The sequence below is a fragment of the Triturus cristatus genome, chromosome 8 (assembly GCF_964204655.1).
Source record: "Triturus cristatus chromosome 8, aTriCri1.1, whole genome shotgun sequence".
NCBI classification, from domain to species: Eukaryota; Metazoa; Chordata; class Amphibia; order Caudata; family Salamandridae; genus Triturus; species Triturus cristatus.
This window is the reverse complement of record NC_140591.1, coordinates 6,159,033-6,178,546: the sequence shown is the minus strand read 5'-3', so window position 1 is coordinate 6,178,546 and position 19,514 is coordinate 6,159,033. Positions and strand designations below refer to the sequence as shown.

Here is a 19,514-nt window from a genome sequence, read left to right as displayed (position 1 = left end):
CTCAGAACCAAGTGCCACCCCAGCCGCGATCAACCAGAGGGTAAGATTCCCGACGTCAAAAGGCACCCCTGCACCCGGCGCCCTGCGACCCCCTGTGCCCAATCCCGGGGTACCCACCTAACCTACAACTACCCAACTTACCTCTCGAAGTGGTGGTGGCACCTGAAACATCCTCGTCCCCGAGCCTGCAGCCTCTTTCCAAACCGGAATATTCCCATTGATTTCCATTGAGCGCCCTAAGGCTCAAAAGCACCCTGCACCCAGCCGCCCGAGTGGCCCTGGCAGTGCCCTCTCTACTCTAACCTACTTCCCCACTTGCCCTGAGTAAGTGACCAGGAGCCCAGCTCCCACAGCCGCGTGGCTTGCCAGACAGCAGCCACCAACCAAGGCCCCCCTATCCCTCATAGGATAACATTGGGCCCAACTCTCTCTGCACCCGGCCGTCCTGAAACCGCTGAGGGTGAATCAACTGTACTTACCTGACACTGGGGGACCCCTGAGTCCATGCCCGGAATTTCAACACTACCAGTCGAGTACTTACCCTTAAACCGCTAACTTCATTTTCCTCATAGGGTAACATTGACTGGCTTTTTCTTCAAAAATCTTCTAAGTGTGAACTTTTCAAAACTGCAAAAATTCACCAAAAATCAGCCAAGTGACAAAAACGAATTTACTCACCTGCTCCTAGGTGAGCTCCCAGTGCTGGATCTTGGTGCCCAGCCCTGACTCTGAAAAGTGTTCACAACTATACTTACTTCTAACTCATTTTTCTCCCATAGGAAACCATTGTCTGCTTTTCTGTGAAATTTCTTCTAAGTGTCTACTTTTACAAATTTGAAATATTCTTTTAAAATCGTACCAATTCTGCAAACGAAATTACTTACCTGCTTTTGATAAGGACCCCAGTCCTGGGTCTAGGCACCCAGTCCTGGATTACTAAAGTAACGATTAAGTACTCTACCTGCAATTTGAATTTCTTGCCATAGAGATCCATTGAATGTTTTCTGTGAAATATTTTCTAAGTGCTAACTTTTGAAATAGCTAAATATTATTTAAAAATCCTTACAGTTATTAAGTCGACTTTCATCACTTGATTCTGAATACTGACCCCAGGCTGGTTCTAGGATCCAGACCTGGAATTCCAAAAGTAATCTGAAAAGTAATTTATTACAAATAACCTAAATTTACCATTGAGCTCAATGCATTGTTATGTTTAGGAAATAGGATTGTTTATTGCAACCAACTGTGACTGTTTACACAAATTTATTGCTTGAAACAAAAGTATTTATATTCAACCTCTCATTCTGAGAAAGTATATTTTTACCCCCTTTGTGGTTCTAAAAATAAAACAAGCATATATTTTATATATACAAATCATTGGCCTAGAGTTCAGTTATTGAGTGTGTGAAACCATTTGCTGACTGAGTGTGTACAATAAATGCTTTACACTGTCCTGTGGTACTACCTTACTGCTCGACCAAGCTACCACTTTTGAGAGTAAGGTCATACCTAACTTTGACCTCTATCAGCCTCTGGGGGACTGTGGACTCTGTACACCCTGTACCTATTAGGGAACAGTATATACAGAGCCACTTTCTCACAGTATCCATCAGAAAATCATCCTCAATAGGATCAGTGTGGAGCTGTACATCATGATTTGTAGCTGCTCTCTCAATCAAGGCATTGAAAGCAGCAGTATCCTCAGTAGGAGATGATTTTACCACAAATGCCTGCGTGTCTGGAGCAGCATGTGGGTCCCCTGTACCAATATCGTCCACCCAAGGTTGGTTTTGATCTTGAGGGTCAGTGTCCACAGGATAAGTGTCCTCAACATCACCAGCATCCCCTGCATCCTCATCAAATTGTGTGGGTGAGAATGACTGAGGCTCCTGGTCATAATATTGAACATGTTCTACTAGAACTGGTGACGTGGTCCTCTTCTTCTTCAATGGAATTTTGTATGGATCCATTGATTTCTCTGGCAGTATCTTTCGTTTATATATTGACAGTCTACCAGTCTCCGCATCGATAAACTGCCTTGGCTCCTCATCTTCCTGAGGGACTTCGACAGCTCTTTGCCCCATCGGCACTCCTGTTGGTGCTTCGACAGGTTTCTTCGGGTCGACCCCTTTTTGCGGCTCGAGACCCTTCTTTGCGTCGAACATCTTCGGTCGTACCGCCGGTGGTAGTCCGAATTTTATGTGCGTCGACGCGATGTGAACTGTGCTGACCGTCTTCGGCTGCGGGAGTGCTTTGGCGCCGAGCATGGAAGCCGTGTCGCGGATGCGGAGTAACGACTCCGACACCTTCTTCTTTAGGAGGGGAGACGGGGTTGTTGAGTCAACACGTTCCGTCGATACCCTCTTGGACGTGGCATCTAACCCCGAACCAGACGCCGTGTTGTCGACACAAGGACCGGGATGGCTCGGCCGTCGCGAGGCGCTCTGTATTTTTGTGTCGATGATCCTCGGCGCCGATTTTTTCGGGTCGGCAACCTTGACCTTGGTTGTCGGCGCCCCCTTCGGCTCGACGTCCCCATGAAGTCTCTGTGCGTTGACGGCCTTCTTTTGTTTGGTCGGCTCCAAGGGCTTCGAGGCCTTGTTGCCGATGAGAGACTCTTTCACTTTCGGTTTCGAGGTAGGTGCCTGTGCCTTCAGTTTCGATTTCTTTTGATCGAATGATGGCTCTTTCGATACCGATGGCTCTTTGGGGTAGTTCGTAGACGGGCCTTTATGCAGGGCTGTAGAACGAGAGGAATGATCTTGGGTAAGGCCTTGTGGCGATCCCTCGACCTGAGCCTTATCGAGTGTCTCGTTGGGTCCTGTACCGACATGTGGGCCTAGCTCATCTTCTGAGCCATCTTCCTCGGCCCCCTAGGGCCTCCTCGTCGTCTCCTACCTCTTCGACGACACCATCTTCCTGTTCGTCTAGTATACGCTCGTCTTCGGCATCATAGTCGGATTCGCGCTCCGAATCCTGATCCGAGAGCTCCCCCCGAACTTCAAGGTCCACGACCTCCTCATCTTCTGTCCCGAAGATGTTGTCCGGGTTCGGCGTCGCTTTCTGCGCCTCGAGCCGAGCTGCTCGACGAATGCGAAGGGTCTTCTTCGACCGAAACCTGGAACACGCCATACAGGTGGCTTCGTCGTGGTTTGGAGAGAGGCACTTGTTGCACACCGGGTGCACGTCGAAGCAAGCATACTTAGCGTTGCAAAGAGGGCAACGCTTAAAAGGGCTATTCGATGTCTTTGGATCCATCGTTGATGATCTACTCGAGAACGCCCTCGACAAATATACTTGGCGCCGAACGAAAACAATACCGACGAATGTAAAGGCCTAAATACTCAAAGAGCTAAGATTAGGACATCCGAACCCAATGGCGGAAAAAAACAATCTAAGGATGGAGGGGATGCCCATGCGCACTGAAGTCCAGGGGAGGAGCCACCTATCTCGTGATACTTCGAAGACTCTTCCAGGACAACAATGTGCAATCATCCGGACCCAACACTAGGCGGCGATCTATGCACAGATATGAATTCAGCAGCCCACATGCCTCGAACACATAACTCTCCTGCTGGCTGAGAAGATAGGGTCAAACGTGTGTCCTGCGATGTGGGTGGGGTCGGTGACCAGTTGCTGGAGTCCGAGGTTGGACAGACTATCTAGGAGGTCAGTTGTGTTGGTGTTGTTGGTGTTGGTGTTCTCAAGGTGGAAGTTAAGGTCTCCTAGGAATACGTACAGATTTGAGTCGATGGCGATAGGATCAATGAAGTCTGGGATAGTGTTGCAGAATGGTGGGCGGGGTCCTGGAGGTCTATGGGCCAGGGTGCCTTGGATTGTGGCTTTGTTGTTTGTTTGGAGCTCGAAGTTGGGGTGCTCCATGAAGGGGCTGGTGTCGTCTGTGGTGCTTGTGCATTTGTGGATCTCTTTGTAAATTATGGCTATGCCGCCGCCATTTATGTAGTATCGGGCTGGGGTGGCGGTGGCCATGTCAGGGGCTGATGCGGGGTTCAGCCAGGTCTCTGTGATGAAGACGGTGGTGATGGTGTCCCAGATTTCCGTGGCATGCATTCCAAGTGTGTGTGCATTGATCAGCATGCAGTTGATCTCTTCGGAGGTGTTGGCTGTGGTCTTGCTGCTGGGTGTTAGTGACGTGGTGTGGCTGATGGAGGTGATTTCAGTTGTTTGCCGTGAGGTGCAGGTGGAGCGGCAGTTCCAGCAGGAGAAGGGTTCTTCAGTGGTCCTGGATAAGGCCTGGGCGCAGCTGTTGTTCTGGCGTCCGGGGTCTGAAGTTCATCCGAGGTGAAGCGACGTCAGTCTGAGGGGTGAAATGTGGTTGGAGTCCTGTCACCGAGAAAGGTCTGGGCGCGCACACAACATGCCCTCTATGCACGTCCGCTGCGAGGGTGCACTGTGGTCTCCATTGCGGAAGGCAGGCACGGGTGCCGGGGGGGGGTCTCTCCTCGGAGAAGATCCGAGGTGCAACAGGGAGTGATGCGAAAGGCGCTGGAAGCAACAAGTCTTCAGATAGCAGGGGAGGCCCCAGCAGAGACGCGGGGCAGGGACAGGTCAAGGAGGATCCAGCAAGAGGGCGGGCAGGGAGAGAGGGAAGCGGATGAACTAGACTGCAGGTGCAGCTGCACCAGGTTACCATGGGCAAGAGGGCGCACCAGGGCAGATGACTACAGGGAGCCTGGGGCAGGTCGAGCCGGAGGGAGAGCGCAGGGTGCAGTGTTGGGAGAGCAAGGCGGCAGGGTACTGTACCTGAGACTAAAGTGAAAGAGGGGTGGACCAGCCAAGCCTGCCCTGGGCTCTGACTGGTGTGGACGCCCCCCCCCCCCACCCCCCACTTTGGCCTGGGCTGGGCACGGGCTCCGCACAAGCGCATCTCACAAGGCGTGAGCTGGCGAAGGACTATATCAGCACTGGGAGTCAAGAAATCTGGCTAGGCCCGCCTCCTGGGGGTTGATGGGAACAGTAGTTCCACGTTAGGAATGGTGGCACTGGCTCCCAAGTGGAAAGGGTCAGAAATGCAGCAGGAGTCCAGGGCAGCGACCAGCAGCCGGAGGGACAGTAGAGACTGTGGTTTCTCCTTCTCGCAGTGAGCTCTTCAGATGAGGGTTCAGTGTAAATATGGTTGTACTTTGTGAACATCCAGCAGAGTGGGCTTTCCCGTTTGCAGACTCATTTGTTAGTGCTATGTTATCTCCCCATCATTCATTCTGCTTTGGTTTTCCAAGCCCATGAGTCTTTCCGTTTCGCCAACTTGTACATATCAGAATCCGCTCCAGTCTTTGGCCTTCCAGCAGACAGATTAAGACTTTAAAAAGCCTTTGACATATTATCAAATGCACCTCGCAGACTGACAATTTAACACAGTATCATCATGCTAATGTTTTAAAATCATCCAAGGTAAACAAAAAAGCTATCTGATTACCTGGTCTGGAGAAAGAGAGATAGACCAAATGGCTCCATCGTGAGCTGCCACCACCTCTAGCAAGTTCCCGGAAGCCAGGTCAAAGATCTGCACCTGTCCTGACTGAAGGGGAAAACAAAGGGGAAGAGTGAGCAGAGAGCAATCAGGAAGACTGGGATGGGTCGAGCAAATACAATGAAGCAAACATTCGTACCCTGGACCCTTCTGCCCCCCCCTCTCCCCTTTCCATCCTGCTCATTGAAGTATCTGTCGGGTCATGGGGCGGGACTCGACAGCCTTTAGTTGCAGGTCGTTCACCAATTCCAAAAGTCTCACTTGCTGAGAAGTTTCCGAGTGCACTCTTGACACCTGGGTGGTGCACGGATGAGGCTCCCCCATTGCATACGTCACGCTCTTCTGAGAGTGGCACAGTCCAGGAGAGTCCAATGAAGTCTCTGCTGTTACTGCGACAAGCAGAAGCTCTAAGGAATCCATGGTGCGGCCAGTGACGTGACGGATACATGAAGAGAGGCCCTGTCACGATGGCACTCTTAGGTGGCGCTGCTGACCTCAAGCAGTGAGCCCCAGACTGAGACCTGCTTCTATCAGTGTTTCATCAGAGCTCCCTCTCGGCCACTAGGGCCACCTTCTCATGACAGGCCACTGAGGCTCTTTGCTTTACGTAACTTAAAATGTTTCCCACCACACTTGGGAATGGTGTAGGCTCAGCTTCAACGGTGGGGACTTCCCCATACACCATACAACACACTGCATCAGGTTAGGTCAACAGTTCACAATGCACAGTTCTTGCATTTTAAAGATTGGCTGAACATGAAGTATGTCTTGTGTGAGTCTGTAAAGTAAAATATTGCAACAGAATAAAAAGCTTCAGAAGAGATTACCTTTGACCCGACGATGACCTGCCGGTCTCCAGGCACGAAGAGGGAGCAGAGAGCATAGTCACATGGCATCGTTCGGATGCACTGCAGTGTGGACCTGTCAGAAGAGAGAAGCACGAAGGAAATTTGTGTCAATCTTTCTAATGAGCGTGACGGAGGTCAGGATGGAAGTGTGGGTGTGCCTGTGTTGTGTGCAGTAGCAGTGGTTGTTGAATGCTGGGCACGGATTGACAGCATAGAGAGGGCTACATAAAATGTACAGAGGGCACAAGCCCATGATGCCAGGCTGCTGTAGAGATACCCACCTATACCTTTCACAAGAACCAAAAGGCTAAAAACCCTATGTGGGTTGAGACAGAATGTGCAAGGCCACTGGAGCTTATGGAGGAGTGGTCCCAAGAAATCCCACCGACGAGTAACTGATGCACAAACTCAAGCACCCTATAGAAGCACATCTGTGAAAGGGAGCAACAAACCTGTTCCAGATTTTCACGCTCTCTGCAGAGGCTGACAGTATGGCAATATTATCGGAGCTGAAGGCCAGTGTGCGCACATCGCTGCGATGACCAGCCAGTGTCACCTGGGCCACACGGGAGCTCTCAGGCGTCTTGGCCAATGGATTGATGTTGTACACTTCCAGGCAGTTGTTCTGAAGCAGTAGCACCGCCTTCACATCCCCCTTTGGGCACATGATTAAGTCAAAGGATCTGTGGGGGAAAAAACACTCATGTGGGCAAGAGTCATGGCTAGCAACTGTGGCTAGCGGTAGAAACACCGGGACAAGTAGTGATGGAGCATTCTGGACATAAAGAAAGGTAGAATTCAGAGGGTGTAAATACAATTTTGCTGTTCGAGAGAACTATCAAAACACATTAAATTAAATGAATTATTTGCCAACAGGGGCGTATTCCTTGTGCGCCCCCTTATAGGGTCTACTTTGAAGAGGTTCAACGTAACCACCCCACGTATGATTCCTTGTGGCCATCTCAGCTCGCCCTGCTCATTCATCTAAGGAACTAGCCTCAGCCCGTCTGAAAGCTGCTATTGAACTACTTGTCCATGTACTTTCGTAAAGCCACGCCCACGCTGCTCAGTGTCATTTCTAATCCTTCATGCAAATCTAATCAGTGACAAAAGCTCTCTGAGGACTGATTCAAACAACCACCCATTTATGTGACCTATCTTCCCAGAGGGCATTCATCTCGCCTCAGTCACGTAACCTGTCCGATGCAAGACTTCAGAAATCACCCTTAAACAGCAGGGAAAGATCCCAGCCTCTGGTCTCTCACTTGATTTTTGATGACGCTTTGATACTGAGGAGTCGCGGAACCTCGTCCTGGAGTGTGCTTTCGACTGTGGTCTTGGCATCCTCATCTTCCTCTTCTGACACCTTCTGCCTGGGGAGTTAAGAAAGAAAGGTGAATTCTTACAGGGAGGGATGTAGTGGAGAATGTACACAGGCCGTGTATAGCAAGTCTTGGCGTTAGAGGCAAGTTATTCAATAAACTAGAGTCAGAACTAGGCTTCTCTGGGGGTGATGAGAACTCGGAGGTTATGAAGTAAACACCAAGGTGGCCCCAGGGGGCCCGTATCATATCCAGGTGACCTGAAGTGTCCATCAGCAGGAGCTTTTGTTGCAGACATATTTACTCGCATTTCTGTAGTGCCAGAGGCACGCCCATATATCGGGACCACGTGATGACCTTTGACTACCATTATTTTAATTGACTTTAGGTGTTTTACTTTACTCTAGCCTAAATGTACGACATCATGTTTTCTGCACTTGCATGGACTTGAGATTTTATTTTGTGTCTCCTTGTAGTTTCAGAGTGGGAGTGTTTCACAGAGTAGAACAGCCTTGCCATGAACAGACCGTGTGGGATGTTCATTTGAATGCATGAGAGAGAGAGAGAGTGTGTAATGTACTTCTCGGTCTTAGAGTGTAGTGCTATAGGCAGTGGTGCACAAATGTGCATTATGTTGTACATTGGGAAGTTTTATGAAGCTTTTACTATTGACTTTGACATGCCCTCATGCCATCTTGAATTCGGACTCCTGAGTTTTGCACACACAAGCCGGCCCTCAGATTACTCACGTTATTTAGGTTATTCACATTCAAGATTGTTTTCTGTACTTTTAGAGATGTTTTCTACTTTCACAAGCTTCACTAAGATAAGGGGCTGGAAAGTGTGAGAGCGCTTTTACCTTTAGAATGCTTGGATGGAGCTCGGCCAACTCTAGTAAGTTTTCTTGGCATAGAGGTCTTCTTCTCTGAACCTTCTAGTGCATTGAGATTATAAAACTGTGGTCTGTTGACTTTAAAGGTGGGATTTTGGACCTGAAGGATGGACGCGTCTATTCAGTGTGGCAGTTCCTGGTTTAAAGAGTTTCTTGACCCCACGGGCTGTGAATCGCCCAGTCTGGTGTGGGCTAAGATGAAGTTATTGCAGCAGGCGATGTCTTTTTTCTGATTATTGGCATTGTGATGTGTGAGTGCGTCGGTGTGCACATTCAAGTTTCTAGAGGTTATAATCATCTGATGAATTAGGTGCATATCTCTTATATTTTTCCAAGTTTTCTTTTGTTGATTACTTGCATTTAGCAGTGCCTATTTCTTGCAGTGGACGTCCAGTATTATCATCATTGTTATCTGCTTGTACTTTTATCCCATGCATTTAACAGTTACATTTGCTAACTTGTAAGTGTGCTATTATTGCTTGCACATATATGTGTATATATATTGATATATATATACATACACACATGTAAATCGATATCTATAAACACACACACACACACACACACAGATATACACACACATACATTTACATATTGTTTGATGTCACATCTGGGAAAGCCTTTCTGTTGGAGAGTCCCACACTTTATTCTGAAAACTGTCTTCTGATGAGCCTCAATTTATGAGAGTGAAACCCCTTTTCAGGTGTTTTCTTGCTTTGCCGTGTGTGCGCCTCTGTGTGGGAGTGCTGCATTTCTTTTATTTGGGTGTGTGAAGCAGGTTACTCTGCCACAGTGCATCTGTAATATTTTAACTCCTAACGATGTCTGGAGAGACAGTACTGAATAAAGGCAAGACAGAAATAGCCATGGTCATAACAAGCACATTACCAAGCAATTCGAGCTAAAGGCGATGCAAACAGGAAGGGATAAATACGTTCTATATTGTGTATTGCACGTCAAGGGTCATTCAGGCTGTAGATGATGCAGTGCATGAATTGTGCAAGCTTCATCACAAGAGGAACTATGGGTCCAGGGGAGCAGACGGCCTAACAGGTAGAGATGACCCTCCGAGTACACCAGAGCAGACATTAGAACAAGAAAACACAGACTTGTGGAAAATAGGAAATGAACACTTTGTTCGCAAATATAAAGCAGGATCGTGGGATGCGCCCCACAAACAATGAGGCCCCTAGATGCAGTAAAGATGTTTGATATGAGAGTATAACGATTAACATTAAAAGCAGCGCGGGGAAGACTAGGCCATGTGAAAAACCAGACCCTCATGATGCCAAGACACAAACAAGGACCTGAAGTGGGACTTTACAAACAGGTGTGTGCTAACTGCAAGTGCAGGGACAAGTGCCGGTCTCATTTACTCACTGAACTGAGATCAGCAGGGGAAATGAATGCCGAGCACTCGACACACTCAAACTGTCTGGCGTTACCTGTGAAAGGCGGGGGAGAAGCGAAGCAGGGACTGAACAGCCGAAGGAGAGGCTGGACCCCGTGTGGCCTCCGAGGGCTCAGTGCACACATGCCTTCATTACAGGGACAAGTGTTTGAACCTCACGGCCACAGAAGTGAATTGGAGTGGTTCTACTCAGCTTTTCATTCGTCTGAGATCGATCAAACGAGTAGTCAATGATCGAGATAACAATACAGGTATATATTTGTCAAGATCACCAAGATGATTCACCAAAAGGCTTTATTGTGTAATGCGCGGGAAGGAGAAGCTTTCCGACGAGGCTTCTTCAGAAACACACTTACTTGGCTTTTTTCTTTGCCCTCTTCATCTTCTTTTCCAATTTCTTGTTAATTTCATCCTCATTTAGGACGGAGAAAACCTCGAGCACAGCATCGTTACCCTAAGGGGATAGAAGCCACAAAGAATGAAAGCTGTGAAGGCCTCAGGAGAGCTCCTGCAGCACACGATGCACACGCAGGATGCGCCATCGGCGAGCTGCAGACTTTCCACTGCCACAGAGGAGGCCACATTTAGCATCCAGAACTCACATGGCAGGCCAGGATCCGGCCTGTTCGGTCTGTGCCAAGGCTGACGACTCGGTCTCTGCCCTCGCGAAGGATGGCGCCCACCTTGTGGCAACTCAGGATTCGCTGAATGGAAATAACAGAAAGATTATAAAAGACCTTCAAATGAAAGAACATGGAGGCGCTGTCGAGAAGGAAAGAGAAGAAGATGTGAGTAGACCGTGTTTCACCTCTTCAGGTGTCTCGTCCACTTCTTCCGCGTCTCCTTCGCTCGCGGACGGTCCTTTTGATTTCTTGATCTCGGGAGCAGCAGGGTCCTTTTCCTACTCAGGAAGGAAATATTGATAACAATAAACACATCATACGCCACAGTGACTGGGCAGCGACGGGCAGAGGAGTGCATTGCCAGCTTTACTTTTTAAGCACAATTTTCTAAACCCATCTGCAGAAATGTCCTGATTCACTGGAGTTACGTTTAGTTCTATAGTTGCACAAGAGGCCACCAATTTACTTAAGCCACGACTGGGCAGTCGAGGAAAGGTTTGACCCAGTGAGGCTTGGTTTACATGTTATATTCCCAGCAGGCCGGGTGAGTCCAGACCAGTCGCTCAGCTGTACAGGGAAGGATTTTACGACCCCAGATCAGGTGCTAAATTATTAAAAGCCATAATAAGGTAAACTCTTTGATAATTGGAGGGGAAGGGGAGCCAGCTCCCTCCTCTGATTCTGCCTCTTCGAGACTTACCCTTGTCTTAACACAGCCCACAGTGTTTGCCGCCTGCACACTCACCTGCTGCATTGTTTACAGAGCTGCACACAGCCCAGAAGAATCCTGTGAATTATGGTATTAGATGCATCGAGCACAGCTCTGTAGGGTCTTCTCTCTACAGCATCTGGGCTCTGTTACCTACGAGTCTCGACTAAAAAGGCCTTAATGCGCCATGTCACCGGTATCTGTCCTCTTTGAATTGCCGTCCAGAATTCTTTATACTTCAGGGAAACAGCACTGACCTCTCCCTTAAGACAACACAAGACATGCTCAAAGAGGTGCATGACCGAGACATTTGTGGACTACAAAGAGAAGAAAACCCCATGTGGCGTATAGCCCACTGCACTCCAAACACAGGGGTCTCCGCGCTTCCTCACCTCTGATGGATATGTGATGTTCCACGCTCTGAGCTCACTGTCTGCCGAGCCTGTGAGGATCCTGCTGTCCTCTGACAGCACCGCCAGTCCCCAGACCTGCCCAGAAGAAACAGTCACCATCAGAGTGCTCACAAGCAAAGTAAGTCTGAAGAAACACAACAACAGTGGTGGACACGGCAACAGTTCTCATGTCCAGCGTGCCCACAGTCCGCTACACTCTGCTCTGCCTCCTCTGCTCCTTTCTTGCTCCGTTTGGCCTTGTCTGCTCATTTTTCTGCCATTTGTTTTGCCCACTTCTTTTCTGCTTTGCCTTGTCTGCTTGTTTTTATGCCCTCTGCTTGATCTTTTTCTGCCTCCTACTTACCATTTTCCTGCTCATTTTTCTACCCTCTGTTTTGCCCTCTTCTGTTCTGTTTTGCCTTTTTGCTTGTTTTCTACTTTCTGTTTTGCCTTTTTGCTTGTTTTCTGCCCTCTGTTTTTCCTTTTCCTGCTAGTTTCTTCCCTCCATTTCTTCAAGACATGTCGCATAGTGAGTTGGTACGACTGAGTCCTTGCACCCCAGATACCTCCTGGGCTTACAGCGCCACACTCTAAAAATGCTAATTGATGATGAATCTGAAAAATAGTCACTCGGTTGCATTCAAGCCAGCTCAACGTGAAGAAACACCGTCACAAGGGTGTAGACGAGCCAACACATCTGGACCAAAAGAATGACCTGTGTGCACAATTCACTCCTGGCACTGCATATTTAACAACCAGCAGATGAGCACATGGGAAGCAAGAACTAAGAAGGGAAGACAGGAGCAGGAAAGGACTCTTGTTAATCAGCCGGTGTTTAGGTCACACAATCACACGATTCTCCCGGTTCCATCCACACACATCCCCTTCAAAAGCACACAACTTCCAACCACAAAGCACAATTAAGGAACTTGCAGGTGTAGGGACAATCTATTTGGTATCAGCACAGTCCTTACCTCTAACAAGGTACCAAACAGGAAGCCACCTCTGTGAACTCACAAAAAAATGTGGCTAGTTTTCGACCCCTCCCACCACCATCGCAAGGGATCTCCCTACGTCTGGTACTTACCTCGGTGCGGTGGCCGACCATGGTTTTAAAGCAGTGCTGAGTATCCAAGTCCCACCACTTCACCAGGGTATCTTTGCCGCTGGAAAGAAATGAGATAAGAGACAATGAAATCTCACACAAGTTGAGCGAATAGTCATGCTTCCATTTTAGAAGGTGGGGACAGGCGTGTCTTCACACTGTAAACTATTCGAATATCATTCATCCCATATTTAGAAACGGAACAGCTCAAGCTCTCTGGGGGTGCATTTTATTCCAAACAAAAGGAAAATGCCCACAAGCAACTGACCGTTCTATGTTTGCAGTCCACGGACCAGGGATAATGTACGCACAGTATGATGTCAGCAGGTACGTTACACACCGAAAGAAGACTAGGACAAGTGTATGGAAGCAAATCAAACAACGACCACAGGTTCATCTTTCTCGGTTGGTGCAGTGAACTATCACGGCCTGCCTTGGTATTCTCACTGTAGGGCAGCTCAGAATGGAAGAAGTATAAGAAACGCAGATGCCTGAGAAATCCCCTGAACACGGCAGGAGGCCCCCACACAGAGTTCTCCTCGTCCCACACACCTGACCTCAGCCAAAGGAAATGGTGTTCCCAACTGCGGTTATGCTGAACACAAGGACAGACTGATACCTGAAGGCACCACCTACTGCAGTACAAACGCGTCCCTTCCTTCCAGCCCCCACCCCCTTATTACATTAAGTGTCACAAGGAGAGAAATACCTTTCCATGGTGGATCTCAGCTGGGGAATTTAAAATCACAATCATTAACTTTGGGTTTTGTTTACAACTTGAAATCCCTCTTCTTAGAAAAAGAAGAGACCACACCAACGGAGTAGGAGGAGGAATCGCCATCGTCCACAGGATCACTCTCAGAGTCTCACACCAACGACACCCTCAGCACCGTCGAACACCTGCACTTCCAGATCCACACCGACCCCAACACCACCCTCAGAGGAACCCTCGTCTACAGACCCCCCGGACCCCGACCACAGTTCAGCGACTCCATCGCCAACATCGTCAGCGCACACGCCCTCATCTCCACAGACTACATCCTTCTCGGGGACCTGAACTTCCACCTCGAGAACAACAACGACACCAACTCCACCACCCTGATCGACAACCTAGCCAACCTCGGACTCAGACAACTCGTCACAACACCCACCCACTCTGCCGGCCACACGCTTGACCCCATCTTCTGCGCAAGCCCCCACGTCTCCTTCAACCACACCACCGAACTCCACTGGACCGACCATCGCTGCATCCACTTCACCTTCAAGAAGCCCACCACGCACCACCACATCCAACTGATGCCCCGCCGCTCCTGGAGCAAAGTCACCGAACACCAGCTAACCACCACCCTCGCCCAGAGCCCACCCACCGACCCCGACATCGCCGCCCACAACCTCAGACAGTGGATCAACGACTGCGCCAACACCCTCGCCCCGCTCAAGAAACCCACCAACAGCCACACCAGCAAGAAAGCCAGCTGGTTCACTGAAGACCTCCAAGCAAACCTGCCGAAAACTGAAGAAGAACTGGCTCCGGGAACGAACACCGGACAGCTACGCAGCCCACAAGAAAACCACCCGCAGACATCATCACCTCATCAGATCCGCCAAAAGGGCCTCCTTCAAAGACCGCCTAGACAACAACGCACACAACAGCAAAGAGCTCTTCCACAGTGTGAAGGAACTCTCCATTCCCAGCTCCAACACCTCGCAAGACCTGTGTGACTCGCTGGCCACCTTCTTCCATCGCAAGATCGCAGACATCCATGACAGCTTCAACGCCACGACCGCCCCGACAACCAGTGAGACCTCCTCCCCACGACCCCCATCCGCACCAACCGCCTGCTCATCTGGACCAACATCAACGACACCATCAAGATCATGAACACCATCCACTCTGGATCTCCATCAGACCCATGCCCACACTACATCTTCAACAAAGCCAGCACAGCCATCGCACCCCATCTCCGGAAAGTCATCAACATCTCCTTCAAGACAGCAACCTTCCCGGAGAGCTGGAAGCACGCCGAGATCAACGCCCTACTCAAGAAACCTAAGGCGGACCCCAAGGACCTCAAGAACTTCCGGCCCATCTCCCTGCTCCCGTTGAAGGTCAGAGAGAAGACGGTCAACAAACAACTGACCCGCTACCTCCAGGACAACAGCATCCTGGACCCTTCCCAGTCCGGGTTCCGCAGCAACCATAGCACCGAAACTGCCCTCATCGCCGCCACCGATGACATCAGGACCCTGCTAGACAACGGAGAAACAACGGCCCTCATCCTCCTGGACCTGTCCGCCGCCTTCGACACGGTCTGCCACTGCACACTTCGAACACGCCTCCACGACACTGGGATCCAAGAGAAGGCCCTGGACTGGACCACCTCCTTCCTCTCCGGCAGAACACAGAGCGTCCTCCTTCCCCCCTTGCGCTCCGAAGCCACCGAGATCATCTGCGGCGTACCCCAAGGCTCATCCCTCAGCCCATCGCTGTTTAACATCTACATGGCATCACTCGCCCACGTCGCCAGACTGCACGACCTCATCATCATCTCCTATACCGACGACACCCAGCTGATCCTCTCCCTCACCAAAGACCCCCACACCACCAAAACCAACCTCCACGAAGGAATGAAGGCCGTCGCCGAATGGATGAGGAACAGCCGATTGAAGCTGAACTCGGACAAGACGGAGGTCCTAATCTTCGGATCCACCCCTTCGGCCTGGGACGACTCCTGGTGGCCGACCACACTGGGGACAGCTCCGACACCCAAAGACCACGCACGCAACCTAGGGGTCATCCTGGTCTCCACCCTCTCCATGACGAAGCAGGTCAACGCTGTCTCTTCCTCCTACTTCAACACCCTCCGCATGCTTCGTAGGATCTACAAGTGGATACCCACCGAAACGAGAAGAACGGTCACCCAGACCCTCGTCAGCAGCAGGTTGGACTACGGAAACGCACTCTACGCAGGAGCATCGTCCAAACTCCTGAGACGGCTGCAACGTATACAGAACGCCTCTGCACGCATGATCCTCGACATCCCTCGCCGCAGCCACATCACACCCCACCTGAGAGACCTGCACTGGCTCCCCGTCAACAAGAGGATCACCTTCAAGCTCCTCATCCACGCACACAAGGCACTCCACAACACCGGACCAGCATACCTCAACAGACGACTCAGCTTCTACACCCCCACCCGCCAGCTCCGCTCTGCCGGCCTCGCTCTCGCCACAGTCCCCCGCATCTCCGGTGGCAGATCATTCTCCCACCTCGCCACCAAGACCTGGAACACCCTCCCCACCCATCTACGGCAGGCCCAAGACCTGCTGACCTTCAGAAGACTCCTCAAGACCTGACTTTTTGAGCAGTAGCAACCTTCCCCTCCCCCCAGCGCCTGGAGACCCTCACGGGTAAGTAGTGCGCTTTACAAATTATATGATTGATTGACCTCCCTTGGCCATCATCAATGCCCATCCTTTTATCAAATATCCTTTAGAAGCGCCAGGCTCTTCAACCTTTTCCAACAGCGATCGGCCTAGTCATCAACTCCAGCGCCTGGATACCCCACGGGTAATAAGCGCTTTACAAAACCTCATAACATAAGACAGACAGACTGGAGCTGGAATCCCCAATGCATTTTTAAATGACAGTGTTTGGAGAAGCCTTTGCAGTTTTCAAACATTTACTTTGTAAACCGTGGAGGCCAGCTCACCCCTTCAGCAGACTCTTACACTCAAGCCGAGGGAGACGGCAGGAGAGGGGCAGGTCATCCGAAGGGCTTTAAAACAGAGATGTAGCGAGGGAGGGCTAATAGGGCAGCAGGGCAATTATTTAGAACTCTCATTTCTTCAATACAAGTATTTTAGTTGACAATACATCTGGAAAACAGTGAAACAAAATGGCTTCCTTCTTATGGAACTGCACCTTGAAGTAGAACTTTTAACCATGCAGGAGCTATGGGGAGGTAGTGGTTGAGATTCATAGTGTGTGTCTGATGCTTCCCAAAGAAATGATGTAGAAAAACCACAGGAGTTTTACCCATAGACCAAACTGAGATCTGGGTGAGTACAGTATAAAAGCAACAATATCTCAGCAGGATATAATGTAATTACTTAAATCTGTATGTACAAGACATTACAGTTTAGCGAACAAAAGAGAGGAGACTTCAAATAGTTCAATCCCTGCGCCCGTAGGCGTCATATATTATACGAAGATCAGTAAATATACAGAACAGTTGTAGCAGCACTGTAGGGTATAAATAGCCAGGCAACCCTGGTGAAATGTGTACAAAGTGCTCGTGACAGTGAAGTAACGGCGCAAGTGACAACGTGAAAGGTACCACAGCAGAAGGCGCAAAAGAATAAACAGTATGTACAGATTAAAAGGTTCTAACATCAACTTATTCAATGGTACAGTTCGTGATTTCAGTTATGTTAATGAACCAGGGGTCAGAGTACGCCTAGGGAGTTCGAGCTGGTGGACAATGGTCGACGGCGTTTCGATCCTCTCAAATTAGGATCATCCTCAGGACCTGGGTTGCCTATTTGTGGAGAGCTCTGAAAAGCGCTGGCGTAGGAGATGAAGCAACGTCAATGAAAAGGCAGGCGGTCGAATGGAGAGCAATTATTGGAAGGAGTCCATCAAGTTACAATCGTGTACTAGTCGCGGTCAGTCACTGACCGCGACTAGTACACGACTGTGACTTGTCCGATACTGCAGATTAATTTCTGACCCCTTAAATCAACTGATGCCCCTGGCTCATCGACTGGGCCGGCTCCACCATCCCTCGAGTGACGAACAAACCGCACGTCCTCGTTTTTCTCCTCCCGGAATTCACAGCTAATCTCGAGTGACTACCAACCGCACGTCCTCGTTTTCTCCCCGAACTCCATTCTACAGCGACTGCGCGATGGACTCCTTCCAATAATTGCTCTCCATTCCACCGCCTGCCTTTTCATTGACGTTGCTTCATCTCCTACGCCAGCGCTTTATTCAATGCGCTTCAGAGCACTCCACAAATAGGCAACCCAGGTCCTGAGGATGATCCTAATTTGAGAGGATCGAAACGCCGTCGACCATTGCCCACCAGCTCGAACGCCCTAGGCGTACTCTGACCCCTGGTTCATTAACATAACTGAAATCACGAACTGTACCATTGAATAAGTTGATGTTTGAACCTTTTAAACGGTAAATACTGTATATTCTTTTGCGCCTTCTGCTGTGGTATCTTTCACGTTGTCACTTGCGCCGTTACTTCACTGTCACGAGCACTTTGTACACATATCACTAGGGTCGCCTGGCTATTTATACCCTACAGTGCTATCCCAAAGAAATGAGGCTTAAGAACCTAGGGGTTCACATGATGGATGTTTAAGGGCCCAGATGAAAGTTAAAAAGGATGATGTGGCTTTCAAAGGTGCCATACAGTAACAACAGGATCATTTCTGAATTTCATTGGCCATCTACCTGGTAACCAATAAGTTCTTTTCTCGCAGGAAGAGCGCCCGAGTGACCATATCCTTGTGTCCCTTCAGTCTGTATAAACCGCTCTCATTGATGACGTCCCAAATAATAACATCGGTGTCCTGCAGCAAAAGGGAAGGAGGTGAGCATGGTTACAGGTGGAACATGGGAGTACCAGCGTGAGGTAGAACTCTAGGCAAGAGCGAAAGGCAGGCGCATGAGAAGGTGAACCTCCGCAGCACAAAGAAATACAGAGGGTGCAAGAAACTTACTGACGACAGTTCCTTAGCTGGAACACATCAACACTAGACATCCATCAGATATCTAGGGAGCAGATATCCAGGTTAATGAGAGAACATACAGTACTGAATGTGTACAGCCACTCCTGCAGTCGTTTTTATAAAGTCACTTTTTGTTGGTTTAATAAATACAGGTATTCTCACCTACCTGAGAACCCAGAGTCATCTCGGTCTGGGTATCTGACTTAGACTTATAAAGTGAACGCTGCAGGTCCAATAATGCAAACTTTCATCTGAGGACAGATGAAACCCACTCTTTCTGTGTAAAATACTCTGGACCTCATGGACAAAGATTCCATTTAAGGAATCATAAATTGAGACAAATAATTCGCTCATTGCGATTCCTTAAATGGAATGTTCAAAATGGATTTTTTAGAAGTGGTCACAATGTGTGCATCGACTTCTAAAGAATCCATCTGTATTTTGAGAACTGACCTATGTATTAATAAATTGGTTCTCAAAATACCGATTCGTAGTGGGTCACAATTCGGCCTACCTCATTAAAATGCGAGACAGACTACGATTGGCTACATTCACAGGCATGGACCACGGCTTGTTCATGAAAAACATTCACAAAGGAGAAGGGGTCCCTTACCAACAACTCTGAGGAGGTAAAATATTAACATTTTGTCGTTTAAAGATTCGGAATCCGTAAGGTACGGCCTTAACACGCCCCTTCCAAACACCAAATCTTTCTTTATTCCCACATCCAATTGGCGATTCAGAAAGATTAAGTAATATGTTATGGAATCACAGATTGGGGAATTTTAAAAAAGCCATTTTGCAGTTGGAAAGGCTCTGAATTTACGAATAGAAGCCTTACCGAGCGCAAAATAGCTTCATACATGAAGGCTTAGGTTATAAAACACAAAACATCGCACTTTGAAATGTCAGACAGAAACAAGAATGAAAGTCACCCATTCTAAATGCACAGTGTGGAATTATACACAATGTGAAC

General features: G+C 49.1%; 1 protein-coding gene across 2 annotated transcripts in view; it reads right to left on the bottom strand.

Annotated features, from left to right (window-relative positions):
- The window catches only part of WDR3 (WD repeat domain 3), a 184,381-nt gene that overhangs the window by 110,849 nt on the left and 54,018 nt on the right, over positions 1-19,514 (bottom strand). For both annotated transcript variants that reach the window (XM_085620704.1, XM_085620705.1), the window contains exons 4-13: positions 18,261-18,379; positions 12,776-12,854; positions 11,689-11,784; positions 10,773-10,865; positions 10,567-10,668; positions 10,321-10,418; positions 7,605-7,712; positions 6,792-7,022; positions 6,319-6,412; positions 5,438-5,539 (exon numbers count right to left, since the gene is read on the bottom strand). In XM_085620704.1, the coding sequence (XP_085476830.1) occupies positions 5,438-5,539; positions 6,319-6,412; positions 6,792-7,022; positions 7,605-7,712; positions 10,321-10,418; positions 10,567-10,668; positions 10,773-10,865; positions 11,689-11,784; positions 12,776-12,854; positions 18,261-18,379 (1,122 nt within the window). The remainder of the gene's footprint in view (positions 1-5,437; positions 5,540-6,318; positions 6,413-6,791; positions 7,023-7,604; positions 7,713-10,320; positions 10,419-10,566; positions 10,669-10,772; positions 10,866-11,688; positions 11,785-12,775; positions 12,855-18,260; positions 18,380-19,514) is intronic.